The 14,334-nt window shown below is 54.6% G+C and overlaps 2 protein-coding genes across 3 annotated transcripts in view; one reads left to right on the top strand and one right to left on the bottom strand.

Annotated features, from left to right (window-relative positions):
* Nucleotides 1–571: 571 nt before the first annotated feature.
* On the bottom strand, nt 572–6,854 carry SAMD10 (sterile alpha motif domain containing 10). Of its 2 annotated transcripts, XM_019826194.3 has the most exons (6): nt 5,099–6,854; nt 4,384–4,460; nt 2,945–3,126; nt 2,696–2,826; nt 2,174–2,314; nt 572–1,975 (listed from the first exon to the last, which is right to left on the bottom strand). In XM_019826194.3, the coding sequence occupies exons 1-6, from the start codon at nt 5,460–5,462 to the stop codon at nt 1,953–1,955; spliced, it is 918 nt and encodes a 305-aa protein (XP_019681753.2). In that variant the 5' UTR covers nt 5,463–6,854; the 3' UTR covers nt 572–1,952. The 2 variants fall into 2 exon arrangements, with proteins under 2 accessions (XP_019681753.2, XP_003983326.3); XM_003983277.6 differs by lacking the exon at nt 4,384–4,460 and having other exon boundaries at nt 2,696–2,867; nt 5,099–6,843.
* Nucleotides 6,855–6,922: 68 nt separating this feature from the next.
* The window catches only part of PRPF6 (pre-mRNA processing factor 6), a 48,419-nt gene continuing 41,007 nt past the window's right edge, over nt 6,923–14,334 (top strand). The window contains exons 1-3 of the mRNA XM_023250933.2: nt 6,923–7,117; nt 9,284–9,452; nt 10,541–10,659. Of these exons, the coding sequence (XP_023106701.2) occupies nt 7,047–7,117; nt 9,284–9,452; nt 10,541–10,659 (359 nt within the window). The 5' untranslated portion in view covers nt 6,923–7,046. The remainder of the gene's footprint in view (nt 7,118–9,283; nt 9,453–10,540; nt 10,660–14,334) is intronic.

Below are 14,334 nucleotides of genomic sequence, written 5' to 3'. Positions count from 1 at the left end.
TTTGCAGATCTTAAGTTAAGGGTCTTGAGGTGAGAAGATCATCTGGGATTATCCAGGTGGCCCTTAAATCCAGCGACAAGTTTCCTTGTAAGAGGAAGATATGACACAGAAGGTGATTTGACCACGACGGGCTGAGATGGGAGTGATGTGCCCAGGGATCCCCGCAGCAGCCGCGAGAAGCTGGGAGAGGTGAGGAAGGGTTCTATCCTGTGCTCCGGGAGGGACCGTGGTCCTGCTGGTTTTCAGACTGGTAGCCTGCATTACTGTGATGAAATCAGTTTCTGTTGTGTTAAGCTTCCCAGCTGTCATTCGTTATGGAGGCCCCAGGAAAGTAACTCACCTGTGTCCGTGCATCTGGCTGCAGTCCACAGGGCTGAGCCCAGGATTCCCCACCCGGCCCTGGGGTAAACAGGTGTGCGGTCAAGATGCGACACCACTGCCCCCTAGTGGCCCTGTGGAGGCACCTGAACTGGGCACCGGGCACCGCCTCCTCCCACAGCCAGGGGCCCTCCATCCAGGACTCTTCCCACTCTCCAACACCCAGTTGGCCTGAGCCAAACACCACACTGGGGCAGTTGAGAACCAGGTTTATTTCTGGTCTTTGTCAGAATATAAAAAAGCGCAAAACAAAGAAGACAAGACAAGCATGGCAGGGTGGGGGGCAAGACAAAGGAGGGAGAAGACTGCGGCAGTGATAGGAAGGGCCCCCTGGAGAAGACAACGTTGTGATGGCACAAGGCAGGCTGTGGCAATCAGGGTGGCCAGAAAGGACGAGGGGGCTTCCTACTGGGGCCCGCGGGATAGGGGGCACCAGGCCAGTTATCCAAATCCCACTCGGGACCTGCAACAAGCCACTTCCCATCTGGAGGCCGGCTTGGGGCACAGAGAGGAGGCTGGAGGCTCAGCCTCAATCCCTGAGATTTTCAGGGCTCCCTAGGGGAGTGGGCAGGCAGAGGAACAAGAAGGTGGGGGCTACCAGGACTGCCCTCACTGTCCCTCTGCTGGGCAGCACCAGTCCCAAACCTTGGGCCCTCTGGCTCACAGAGTGGTTGCTCAGGTGCTGGCTGGGTCTCTGGTGGGCAGGGGTCGGGGGCACAGCCCTCAGGACAGTCTCTTGTGTGAATTCAGATTTTCTTGGGAGAGGAGCAGTGAGAATACATGCCCACAACTGTCCCTCAGAGGCAGCTTCCGCAACCGTGGGAGGAGGGGGGACACCCAAACCCAAGGCCAGGAGACAGCTGGGTCTGATCCCCGTCATAGGGTGCTCATAGTACTGGGTTAGGTCTTGGGCGCCTGAGCAACCCCCAGACCTCTCTTGCCACAGTTCCCGGGAACAGATGGGAGTGTGGCGAGGGTTTCAGAAATCACGAGGGCACGCACTTGGCATGGTGTGCCTGGGGATGCGGCTGCTGCTGATTATCTGGGTGGGGCAGGGGAGGGCACTCGCCAGAGGGAGCTTCCACAGCTTATTCCGCCTGTCCTCTAGATGCTGGGTGAGGGTGTAGAACTGGACAAATGGGCAGACAGACAGACCTCTTGCCCTGGGGGAGGGCAGGATGCTCAAAGGAAGCATGATTCAGCAGGCAACAGGGGCACAGACATCAGTGTGGGTGAAGGGAATATAAATAAACGGACTCCCCGGGAGTCTAGGGGGATAACCAGACCCTGCTCTGGCTCCAAGTAGCTGCCCCACACGCTGCCAGCAGCACCAGAGGGTGCATTTGGGCTCAGGTCCTGCAAGGAAGGGCCACACCCAAGCAGCCCGCACCTGCTCAACGGCCCAGAATGCACAGCCAGAGATGGCAATCCTGGTCCCACCTGTCCATCGGGCTGGGCTCAGCCCCTGGGGCCTCCTGCAGGGTCCGAGAGGGGCTGTGTGCCAGCTATGCATCATCCTTGCCACAGGCTCCGGTCACAGTGCTGGGGTCTGGGGTTCAAGCCTCAGGCAGCAGCTAGGACATGTTTCCAAAGGAGGCTACGGGGTGGGTAGGGGTGAGGAGGGGTGGAGATCTCTGGCATCTTCCACTCTGCCAGGCACAGGATGGCCCTTACCAGCGTCCTACAGCCGCCCCCCTGAGGTCAACTCACCCACCCTCCTCTTGGCCCCATGGCCCAGCCTCTCCCCCTGCCCCCCCCCCAAGACTCTCAGGCCCCCCTGGCTCCTCCCACTGACCTTGGCTCAGCAGCTGCAGGCTCCGCCCCTCCTCGCGCACCTGCAGGCGCAGCACCTGCTGCAGCACCTCCTGCCGCTGCGCCTCCTGTGCCAGCCCCATCCGCTGCAGTTTCTCCCCATTCAGCCTCAGCAGCGCCCGGCCTGGGAGAGAGGGGAGGAGGGGTCAAGCCAAGGTCAACACGCAAGGAGCATTAAGAGCCAAGGCAGAAGTGGGGGGGAGAAGAGGGGGACATAGACTTAAAGAGAAAGAGAGGCAGAGACAGAGAAATAAGGAGAGGGAAGAGGGGGATAGGCAGAGGAAAGGCAAGGACGGACAGAGCCGGGGCAGAGAAAAGCCAGAAAAAGATAGAAATGCACTGGGGAGGCAATGGCAGATTCTGCAAAGAGACAAACCTAGAAGGAGAGGTTGACTAGAGGGAAACAGAAGACAGGAAGAAATGATAGCAAAAGAAACTGAGGCAGGCTGAGGGGGGCTCTCCAGGGGATCCTTACGCCCCTCACACCCCCAGCAACCGAGGGTACCTGTGATGGCGTGCTGGGAGAAGGCCTCCACGTAGACGAGGTAGTTGTGGGGACAGTGCTTCTTGAGCCACTTGCAGACGTCCTGCTGACTCCACAGAACCACAGGCCTCGTCAGGCCACCCAGTGAGGGACTTGTGTGGTACAGACCATAGTGGTCGGAGTATAGCCGGCCCTGCAGGGGAGATGGGTGGCAGGTGGAGTGAGGTGATGGGGAGGGCAGGGGCTGAGGTGGGTATGCTGGGTGGGTACCTGGGGGGCCTCTGTGCCAGGCTGCTGCAGGAGCTTGACTGGCCGGCCGCCAGCGGCCCGCTGGCTACGGGAGTCGTGCCACGTGAGGCTGGTGCCTGGCGTCCGAGGCAGGTGACAAGGGATGCTCTCAGTGGACACTGTGTGATCCAGGAGGGTTCGGCAGAAGCTGAAGTGTGCCGTGGCTGTAGAGCACGGGTGCCTGATCAGAGTGGTCAGGGACAGGGCCAGAGGACCCTCTCTCTGCAAACCAGCTCCCTGCCCAACCCATCTTCCCTCCCAACACAGAGAGCCACCTTCCCGGTTAGAGGTTCCCAACCCCCCAAAGGCAGAAAGGAAGTACACAAGAGCTGTCTTGAGCACCCACCCAGCCCAAGGATGACGACCTAGAAACACCTTTCCTTTTCTGAGTACACAGTTCATACTCTGGGGAACAGGACTGTGCTTAGATTAGAGAGGAAATGTGCCCACCAGGGAGCCTCAGACTTATAGCCTGGCGAGGGGCTATCCTGAGGCCTGATCTTGCCCTTGCCTTGGGCTGACACGTGCTGAACCAGAGTGGGGCACAAAGACAGGACCTGCTTGTGAGGGAGCACTGGCCCCTACGTCCTGGGAGAGCCTGCATGGTGGGAACCCCCTGAGTATGCTGCCTGCCCCTCACCAGTGAGGGCACCCCGTCTCTGCAGCCATACCTAGCATCTGAGACTTGGCTCCTGCCCTGTTGTGCTCTGCTCATCTGCTGACCCACCAACAAGAGGGCTGAATGAACTCCGGGTCAGCCAACAACCAGGATGGCTCTCCTCCACCTGCCGCAGAGCCCTTGGCCCAGGACAGCTCCTGGGGGTAGTGGGCTTCCAGAGGGCATGGGCTCCTCAGCACAGTTGTGCAGGGTCCAGCCGTATGCTCAGAGGGCCCAGTGACACCTTGCGCCCTCTATTCCCCACACAGACTTCATTTTACTCTTGAAGTTTCAGTTTCACTCTCATTTCTGGGCTTGTTGCTGACATAGGTCATGGGAGGGCAGACACCCCGATGAGCTCCTCCCAACACCTTGCACAGGTCTGGGCACAAAGGAGGTGGCCAGAAATACTGTGGATTAACGGATGGATGGGTGGGTGGGTGGGTGGGTGGACAAAGGCTCTGTGTGGTATCCACACGTCAACAGAACCCTAGGGAGAGATAGGGCCCAGGTGTGCCCTCATCTTTACAGCATCCAGGCCCCAACTCAGCAGGCAGAATCAGGTTCTTGGCCAGGGCGCTTGCCCCACTGGCTCTCAGCAGAATGAGAGACCCTGCCTCCCATGGACACAACCTCGCAGCCACAACTGAGGGCAGGGTTTGGCGATGTGCCCAAGAGGTCTCGGTATGGGGGAAAACCCATTACTTCCCCTCCTTCTAGCCCTTAAGATTCCTCCGACTTAACATCCCCCCTTCATTCTTACAACGTTCTGGAATCGGATGACACCAGGTGACTCTAAAATTGAGGTCCAGGTGTGGTGTGGCTGCCCCGTTGTGGCTTCTAGTATCGTGGAAAAAGATTAATAAATCTTTCAGGACACAGGTGCCTGTGCCGCTCGGCGTCGCGTCTCAGGGCCTCGCGAGCGGAGCCGTGCAGGGCCGGGGCCCCAGAGCTAAGCTCTGGGCGAACCAGTCGGACGCCACCGAGCGCGCTGCACCTGTCAGGGTACAGCCGGGCCCCGCCCATTTCCTGCCCAGCACCAGGAGGGATCTCCATCTTTCCGTCCGTCTGCCCGTCGTTCCGTCCCTCCCTCTTAGCCCCAACGTCAGAATTCCAGCATAAAATGGGGCGGGGGCGCCCAAGCCCGACTGTGGCCTCGGCTCCCTCTCGGCCCCACTGCAAGAGCTGGGGAAGGAAGGGGAGCTCGCGCGAGGGAAAAGGTGACCGCAGGATGGTGCGAGCCTAAGGACAGGAGCCCCAGCCCATAACCTCCTTCCAGCCAAGGGTGCGCCGATCCCCGAGGCCTGAGGCTACCCGCCCCGCCGCCCCAGCTCAGGACAAAGACACCGGAGACCCCGTTCAGCCAGGACGCGCCCCCCAGTCCGCGCCAAGCCGCCACTTGGAGTCCGCCAGTTCCCGCCCCCGTTCCTCTCGGTCCTCGAGCCCCCAACCTGCGATATCCCCGAAGCCCCGCTCACCGTCCACATCCCGGCGCTCCCCGAAGCCGGCGCGCACAGCCCCGGCGCGGCCTCGCGGGGGGCTCAGCTTGGTCCTTAGCTCCGTGAACATGGGGCCCAAGGATCCCGGGCCCGTGCACACGCCCCTCGCCGGGCGCAAGGCGGCCCGTGTGGCCGGCGGGGAACGCGCGCCGCTGCCCCGCCCCAGCCGGCCCCGCGCCCGAGCCGGTCCCCGCGCCCGGCGAGTCTGCGCGGCGAGGCACCTGCCTCTGAGCCCTGAGTGCTGGGCGCGCTCCGGGAGCTCCGAGGTGTGTCGGCGGCGCGCAGGTCTGCGTATGCAAAGGGTGTCTGCCAGGGTAAGGGACGACCTTACGCACCTGGGCATGGCTTCAAGGAACAGTGATTCTGTGCACCTATACGGGATCCAGACGTCTGAAGGGGCTTCTGAGGCAGGGAAATAAAGATGCGATCTTTCGCGCGGGGAAGGAAGGGGTAGGAGGGGAGTATCCTACCTGCTCCTGGGATCTTCTGTCCACCGGAGCCCAGGTCAAAGGCCAGACCGATGCCTTGCAACCACTTCCCTTCATTCTCCTACCTCAGATTACCGACTCACTCCTTTATTTACGCATTCTTCACACCTATCCAGAGATCTCTCCTCAAATGGGCACTTGCTCCCCTAGACCCTCTCTTAACCCCCACCACAATGTGAACTCCAGGAAGACAGCCAGGGTCTCTCCCCTTCCCTCTGTAGCCCCAGAATCTGACTCAGTGCTCAGGATGTGGCACCAAAAGGGGGTTGGCTGGGAATGGGGAGGAGAGAGAAGCTCCAAGGAGGCTGCAGCAGGCAGGAGGCATGTGTTTGTTCCAGGACCCCGCTGAGAAGTGCTAGGGTGGGCTGGGGGCTGCCCTGTCCAGAGGCTACCCACTGAGTTTCGCTTGCTCTGCCAAGTCTGAGCACTCTCCCCAGGTGTATGTGGGCTGCTGGAGGATGTCCCACAGAATGAGCAAAGGTACACGCGGAGATACAGAAACTTATGCAGAGTCGTCATGTATGTCCACCTGAAACACGAGCACAGGTGATCTGACTGGTACCCATGTCCACCAACACACGCAAGTAGAGATCTGCACCGAATTCATCCACATGCTGTGGCCACGCATGCCCACATACCGAATTGTTCCCAACATATCTACTGCCTTTACTTATTTTCGCCAATTGGCCCTGTAGGGGCTGCGCTTCTGCCCTCACTGCCATGCTCAAGGTGTGGTGGGGGTGGGAGTGGAGCCTGTACTGGGACTGGTGCCTGAACTGGAGCCCGGGGAACCTGAGTGCTGAGAGCTAGAACAGCAGCCTGCACCCTGGGGCACGAGCAGACAGGTGTGCCCACGATCAGGACACATACACCGCACACAAGCTGTCCACAACTAGTCAGGTGCAGCCCCGCTCAGATGTGTTAAGGCCTGCCCCAGGGCCAGGACGATTCTGAAGGGAAAGGTGAATGGCTAGGCCTGATTATGAGCGGTCCCCGGCGGTCAGGCGGACTCGGGGAGGGGACCCATGGGTCCCGCTCATGCAGGCAGGTCTCCTCGGAAATGCGTCGAAAGCACGCAGTAAGTAAAGATGCCCCAGGCTGAGTTTTGAGGTCCTGCAGGTTTTTTTCCAGGATGATGTCGCTCCAGGAGGTCTCCAGCTGGGCGGTTCGCACGCCTCCCCACTATCAGGCGCCCCGCGCGTGCGCCTGCCACATCCCCGCCCCATCGCCGGTGCCGGAAGTTGGTTTTCAGGAACTTCCGCCCGAGGAATGCGGAGTGGGCGGGGCTTCGTGCGGCCGGCGACCTTTGCTTCCGGGGCGCGGGTGACGCAGGGCCCGGGAGCTCTTCCTGCTGAGGAGCCTGGGACGTCTGTGGTCTTTTGCCTGCGGTCGCGGCCTCCGTCCCCTCTTCCTCTCCGGCGGTGGTCGTCACCGGCGCCATGAACAAGAAGAAGAAGCCGTTCTTGGGCATGCCCGCTCCTCTCGGCTATGTGCCGGGGCTGGGCCGGGGGTAAGGCTGGGGGCGAGCCGCGGCGCTTGAGGGGAGGGAGCCGGCGGCGCGGGCCCCGGGGCCCGGCGGGCGGAGCGGGCCGCGCGCGCTTGGGGAAGAGGGGCTGGGGGCCGGCCCGGGCCCGGACAAGACCGTCCTCACTACCCGACGCTTCTCCTCGGGAATCAGTCGGATTTGGGGAGCTTGGCGACGGGGAAGATTTCTCGAGAGGGATGACAGATTAGGATCTGTGGCCACACTGTTTGCAAGACGTCCCTGGGCTTGGTTTAATCCATGTAGAAGAATGATGCTTTGGGGTGGACCAGAGCTGAGTACCACTTCTGCTTGCTCCCTAGACGACGCGAGGCTTGGGCTTTGACCATGCGTTGGTGGTGAGCCCGTGTTTGGATCTGTAAGATGATCTGTGAGCAGGTCTGCAATGAGGACTACGGGAATCTTTGACGGGTCGTAGGAACACCGCGGCTACTCTCCCCAGGCCAGGCAGACCCCACACCTTTGTCGAAAGCATAAGTGATCCTTTCCCGGCCAGATTCCTCTGTGTGGCGGCTCCCAGTGCCCCCTTCTTTCCCCGTGGTGTTGGTCGTCATACACTGGGTGTTGGAACTCTCAGCTCAGGCAGGCAGGGCATCTGTGAGGCTTGTGACTGGGTCTCCCGCGCCTGTCACACGGATTACTGTCACAAGAGGTTGAATAAATGAGCAGTCATCATCATTGTATTTGTTTGGTTATTCATTTGTTTAGGGAAGCTATCAGGTTGCCCTGTGGGGGGTTAAGGTTGGAGTGGGGAACACACAAGTCTCACTGGCATCATCTTCAGAAGACCTCCTACCAGGAGAGGTGAGGTCTTTGCATTACTAAATAAATAAAGAGGAACAGATTCGTTTTTTAAGCCTTTTTTCCCTAAAGTTTATTTGTTTTGAGAGAGACAGAGACAGAGAGAGAGCGCGCATGTGCATGAGGGGAAGGGCAGGAGGAGAGGGAGGGAGAGAGTCCCAAGCAGTCTCCACGCTGTCAGTGAGGCATTGGATGTGGGGCTTGATTGAACTCACAGACTGTGATCAGCAGTCAACGCAGGGATGCCTGGGGGGCTCAGTCAGTTGAGTGTCTGACTTCGGCTCAGGTCATGATCTCATGGTTCGTGGGTTTGAGCCCCATGTTGGGTTCTGTGCTGACAGCCCAGAGCCTGGAGCCTGCTTCGGATTCTGTGTCTCCCTCTCTCTCTGCCCCTTCCCTGCTCACACTCTGTCTCTCTCTCAAATATAAATAAACATTAAAAAAAAGAGTCAATGCTTAACCCACTGAGCCATGCAGGTGCCCCTAAAAAGGAACAGATTTGGAACTCTTGGGTCCCAGCGGTCAGGGAATGCTCTATCGAGTGGTAGCATTTGAGCCCTATTTGGTAGAAGATTGGGATTTAGGGATGTAGAAATGTGTGTGACTGACACTGTGTGTTGGGTGGTGAAGAAAAAAGGCCTGGTGTGGAGGAAGCTGAGGGACTCTCAAGGGGTCTGTTGGGTGGAAGGTGCAGGGGTGGAGGGGCCAGAGTTCCTGTAGGAGAGACAGAGCCGTCGGAGCGCCATGGTCAGACTGCGCTGAAACGAGAAGAAGGCTAGAGGCAGGGGTAGCGAAGTTGGTTCCCGGCTGTGATGGGAGTCAAGGTTTGGGGAGGAGGGGTTTCAGAGGTAGACTCAGTAGAACTTGGTACCGATGGGATGGAGAAGAGGGCACGGAGGTGAGGCCGGTGGTCTGGTGCCCGCCTGGTACTTGGAAACATCCCAGGGCGGCTGCAGGATAAGCACAGAAAAGGAATTCTGGTTGGGTCACATTGGGGTTGGGGGGCTCCTTGGCTGTGTGGGGGACGCGATCAGCAGGTTATTGGAAATGGGAGGCGGGAACGTGGGCAGAGGGAGGTCTGATGCTCTGGTGAGTCTCTCAAGGAGAATGTGGGGCCTTGGTAACCTCCTCAGGGTAGGTCGGAAGCTTTCTGTCCTGAAGAGAACAGACTAGTAACGTTGGCGAGCAGAGCGTGCTTGGTTCCTTACTGCCTGGCGCTTTGGTGCCTTCCCAGAGATGCGAGAAAAAGAGGGGTTATTAAGCGGGGACTGTGGAGGGAGAACAAAGGAACAAGTTCGCCTGGATAAATGGGCGTCTTGGGGTCTCCTGCAGTGCCACTGGCTTCACCACCCGGTCAGACATTGGGCCCGCCCGGGACGCAAATGACCCTGTGGATGACCGCCACGCGCCCCCGGGCAAGAGGACCGTCGGGGACCAGATGAAGAAAAGCCAAGCTGCGGATGATGACGATGAGGATCTGAATGACACCAACTACGATGAGGTGACCTGTGGCGCGCTCCCAGCCAGTCCCCAGAAGGGCCGACCAGCTTCTTGACCCCGTGTGCCCTTGGCATCTCTGGCGACGGGCTCAGAGAGGCCAGTACAGCTAGCGCCTCTGCTGTGCCCAGGGTACCTTCAGCAGAGGGCAGGAAAGGAGCAGGACAGACAAAGATACGTGCACTGTGGTCTCTTCAGAAGAGATGTACTAGTCCTGGGGTTTTGTCTTGGCTTGTTTTTAATAATGAAAACTCCAGGTGGAATTGGCGATGATTCTCTATTTTGTTTCAGTGCATACTCTCTTAGTTAGTTAGTATTTGGCCATTTGAGGTTTTCTTCATGTGTGTTCTAACAGGTGGCATTTTTACTCAGGAAAAGATTTTAAAAATTTCAATTCTGAAATGATTAAAAAAAAATTTTTTTTTAACGTTTATTCATTTTTGAGAGAGAGAGAGAGAGAGAGAGCGTGAGCAGGGGAGGGGCAGAGAGAGAGGGAGACACAGAATCCGAAGCAGGCTCCAGCCTCTGAGCTGTCAGCACAGAGCCCGACATGGGGCTCAAACCCACAGACCACGAGATCATGACCTGAGCTGAAGTCGGACGCTCAACCGACCGAGCCACCCAGGCGCCCCAATTCTGAAATGATTTTAAACTTCCAGGGAACTTGCAAAAATCGCGTGGAAAATGCCTTCACTAGCTTCTCCTCATCTCACGTGACCTTAGTACAGTTATTGAAACCAGGAAACTAACATTGACACAACACTGTTGGCTGGGTACCTAACCCGTGGGCCTCATTTGCGTTCCATCCGTTTGCCCCTGGTGTCTTGTTTCTGGTGCACCCAGTCCAGGACCCTGCACTGCACTGGCTGTGTCTCTTGGTCCCTTCCCCTCTGGGTAGCTCCTTTATCTTTCGTGCCCATGATACTTGTGAGCAGTACAGATGACTGACTTTATTTTCCCTCAGTTTGGGATTGTCGGATTGAGAAAAATTGTTTAACAAACGTTTTACAGCTAGAGGTGTTCTCTGTTTCTGCTTGTGGGGATTGTGTTGGGGGTAAAGCTGACCCTCTAAGTATGTTGTTGTGTCCTTAGTTTAATGGTTATGCTGGGAGCCTCTTCTCCAGTGGGCCCTACGAAAAAGATGACGAGGAAGCGGATGCTATTTATGCCGCTCTGGATAAAAGGATGGATGAGAGAAGAAAAGAAAGGAGGTAATGTAAATTTCTGCCCTTTACACTGTATTTACCCAACTCTCTTTCTCCTTCCTTTTTTCTTTCTCTTGCTTTTAATTCTATTTATTTATTTTAATAGTTTATTTATTTTGAGAGAGAGAATGTGCATGCGTGAATTGGGAGAATGACAGAGAGGTGGGGGAGAGAGAATCCCTGGCAGGCTCTGAACTGTCAAGAGCAGGGCCCAATGCAGGGCTCGGACCCATGAACCGTGAGATTATGACCTGAGCCAAAGTTGGATGCTCCACCAACTGAGCCTCCCAGGTGCTGCATTAAGATTGTATTGTATTTATTTTTTGACATTTGTTTATTTTTGAGAGAGAGAGAGTGCAAGTGGAGGAAGGGCAGAGAGGGAGACACAGAATCCAAAGCAGGCTCCAGGCGCCCTGCTGTCAGCACAGCTGGAGCCCACAAACTGTGAGATCATGACCTGAGCTGAAGTTGGATGCTTAACTGACTGAGCCACCCAGGCACTAATCTCTGTACCCGTGGAGTTTGAACTTACACCCAAAATCAGGAGTCATATGCTCACTGATTGAGCCAGTCAGGTGCCCCTGTATTTACCTAACTTTAAAAGAGATACTTGCTTTGACTGACTTCAGATGTGGAGAAAAGTTGCAAGATGCACGTGTCTGCTCAGCTCTGAGGCCACCTGGATCTTAATTTATGGCAGCCACACTTGGATAAGTGCCAGGCTGTTGGAGAGTAGTCTTAGGGCTGGGGACTGGAGTGGAGAGCTTAAGAACTCTATTGTTTTCCAGAAATCTACAGAATTTGAGGGATTGTTTTGATCACACGTCAGGATTACTGTCTTTGAGAGGGGTGTAGTGATGTTAGTTGATATTTATTAAGTAATTTGGAAGTTAGCTGAAGATGACAGATGAATATGTAAGTCCTTGTAGGCAGGGGCTGTGGCTTGAGAATCTTGGTCCACACGACAGCGCTGGGACTGCGTTGGGACTGTGGGGAGTCAGGCTGGGCTGGGTGACGGTGAGCCTGGAGGGAGCAGGTGCACTCTGTCCTTGGGGGCCTGTTCAAGAGAAGATGTGGTTTCTCTGTGGGTTCTCAGGTGGGTGTCTTGCCCTGAACTTTGGTTTAGCAAATCTGTTCGTTGATGTTACTTCAGTCTCCATTTCATATGGCAGCTTTCTGAATTCCCCGACCCTGTTTCTGGGGAAGTTAAAACAAAGTGAACACATAATCTTTTAAGCCATAATAAGTTATATTGTTTTGTAAGTTTTTTATGATTTGTAAAACAAATTTTAAAAATGAAACAAGTTACAAATAAGAAAGCTGTAATCTTTTTTTACTACTGAAAGAATGTGTTTTCGTTATAGAATGTTGGGACAGTGAGACCAAGTATAGATAAAAGGGTTATATTTGGTCATAAGTCCAGAAAGTGATAGTTAACATTGCTTCTTACACATGCAATTTAGTAACTTCCCATAATGTGTGTAGAGTTTTTATTTTGGAAAGGCGAAATACAGTTGTTCAGGGCTTTTTGTAACGCTTGTTATTCGTTATTACGTAGGCGTGCGTTATTTTATGTACATCTAGTAATTAAGTATATGTGGTTTTGCATATTAAAGAAGGTTGAATTTCAGTCTTCTAGAATTCACTTCAAAAACTGGGGGACATGGATACGTGTAGAAAGTCATCTCATTAAGTGGTTTTGGAAAAATGCTTGACTTTTAAAACTTCTGTTAGGAGTACTTTTTACGATACAAACCAGTGGGACAGTGCAGCCGAGCATGCCCTCATGTAGTCTCAGCCCTGGCTACACAGCTTGTACATTTGCTTCTCCCACATCCGCTGGTGGTCTTTGCTGGGTCGTGTCAGGGTCAGTTTATCCTCTGCACTGGTGCAGCACCTTTATTGCCCCCAGCAGCATGAACCCCAAAGCTTTATTCCAATGACTACCTGACAGCCAGTCCATATCCGTATTTTCTTAAGAAAAAAGTTTTTTAATGTTTATTCATTTACTTATTACTTTTAACATTTATTCATTTTTGAGAGTCAGAGGGAGAGCATGAGCAGGGGAGGGGGGGAGAGAGAGAGAGAGAGACAGAGACAGAGACAGAGACAGAATCTGAAGCAGGCTGCAGGCTCTGAGCTGTTTGTTAGCACAGAGCCCGATGCGGGGCTCAAACCCACAAATTGCGAGACCATTACCTGAGCTAAAGTCAGATGCTCAACCGACTGAGCCACCCAGGCGCCCCAATGTTTATTTATTTTTGATAGAGACAGAGTGTGAGCAGGGGAGGGGCAGAGAGAGGGAGAGACACAGAATCCGAAGCAGGCTCCAGGCTCCAAGCTGTCGGCAAGCACAGAGCCTGACACGGGGCTCAAACTCAACAACCGTGAGATCTTGAGCTGAGCTGAAGTCGGACGCTTAACTAACTGAGCCACCCAGGCACCCGCATATTTTTCTGCTGGTCTCCAGAACATAGTAGAACTGCTCTTTTCCAAACCAAGATACAATCAAGACCACTCCTCATTTCCTGTCTCTTAAGTCTGTCCCCTTACCCTGCCTTTTTAAAGTTTTTGTGCCATTGGCTTTTTGAAGAGATCAGTTGTTTGGTGGCAGGGCGTGAGTTATGGAGTGGCTGCCCATCTCCTCGGGTGTCCTTAACCTGCTCACAGTATTCCCTGTGGAGTGGGAATTGGATCCTGAGGCTGCATTAAAATCAGGTAAAACGAGTTTGACCAGAAAAGCTGATAGGGGCAGCTTCTCCCCTATGTGTGTTGCTTTTCATTGGGAGCCACGAGGACTAACTGTCTCCAGCTCATGGGGAGGTGCTGGTCTTTTCCAAGCGGTCATTTGTCATAACACATTCCCGTGCCTGCTGTTTTCCTCTTTACCTTATGAAGAAAACGTAAATCTCAATGTTAGGAAGTATTAGTTATGTGGGTCACATTAACTCTTGTTTAACTTGGTTGATGCTTTGTTACAGTAACCCATAAATTTCTTCTCAGTGCCTAGACCTGGTCCTAAACCACCAGAACCCGGTAGCTCTCTGTCCCTGAAGGCCAGTTGCATGGACTGATGAGACAGCCCGTTAGTTCTGGCACATGGAGCAGAAAGCTGGCTTTAGAGGTGCACTGACTGCTTGGAAGGGAGGGAAGCAGTGACAGGCTGAGAGTCAGGTGAGCAACTAGGACAGTGGTTCAGTTTTCACAGGATGGATCTACCTTTGGGATTTTGTAGAATTTTAAAGGTGTAAATGCACTCATATTCAAATGCAAGTATTTTTATCAGGGTAAGATAACCTGCTCCCTGCCCCTTTTTTTTAAGTTTATTTATTTTGAGAGAGAGAGCGGGGAGAGAGCATGTGCACTTGAGCTCATGGGGAAGGGACAGTGGGAGAGAGAGAGAGAGAGAGAGAGAGAGAGAGAGAGAGAGAGAGAGAGAATCCTAAGCAGGCTTTGTGCTGTCAATACAAAGCCTGATGTGGGGATGGATCTCATGAACCACACATGGGATCATGACCTGAGCTGAAATCAAGAGTTGGATGCTTAACCGAATCATCCAGGCACCCCCAGCTTACTTTTATTTTAGTGAATTTCTGCCTGTTTTCATTTGGTAAATAATTGGGTCAATATAATTATGGATGTATCCATTGATACTTTAAAGTATATTTGATTTAACTGCTG

Source organism: Felis catus, chromosome A3 (genome assembly GCF_018350175.1).
Source record: "Felis catus isolate Fca126 chromosome A3, F.catus_Fca126_mat1.0, whole genome shotgun sequence".
In the NCBI taxonomy this organism is placed as follows: Eukaryota; Metazoa; Chordata; class Mammalia; order Carnivora; family Felidae; genus Felis; species Felis catus.
The sequence above is the reverse complement of the archived record's forward strand: the minus strand, read 5'-3'. Positions and strand labels throughout refer to the sequence as shown.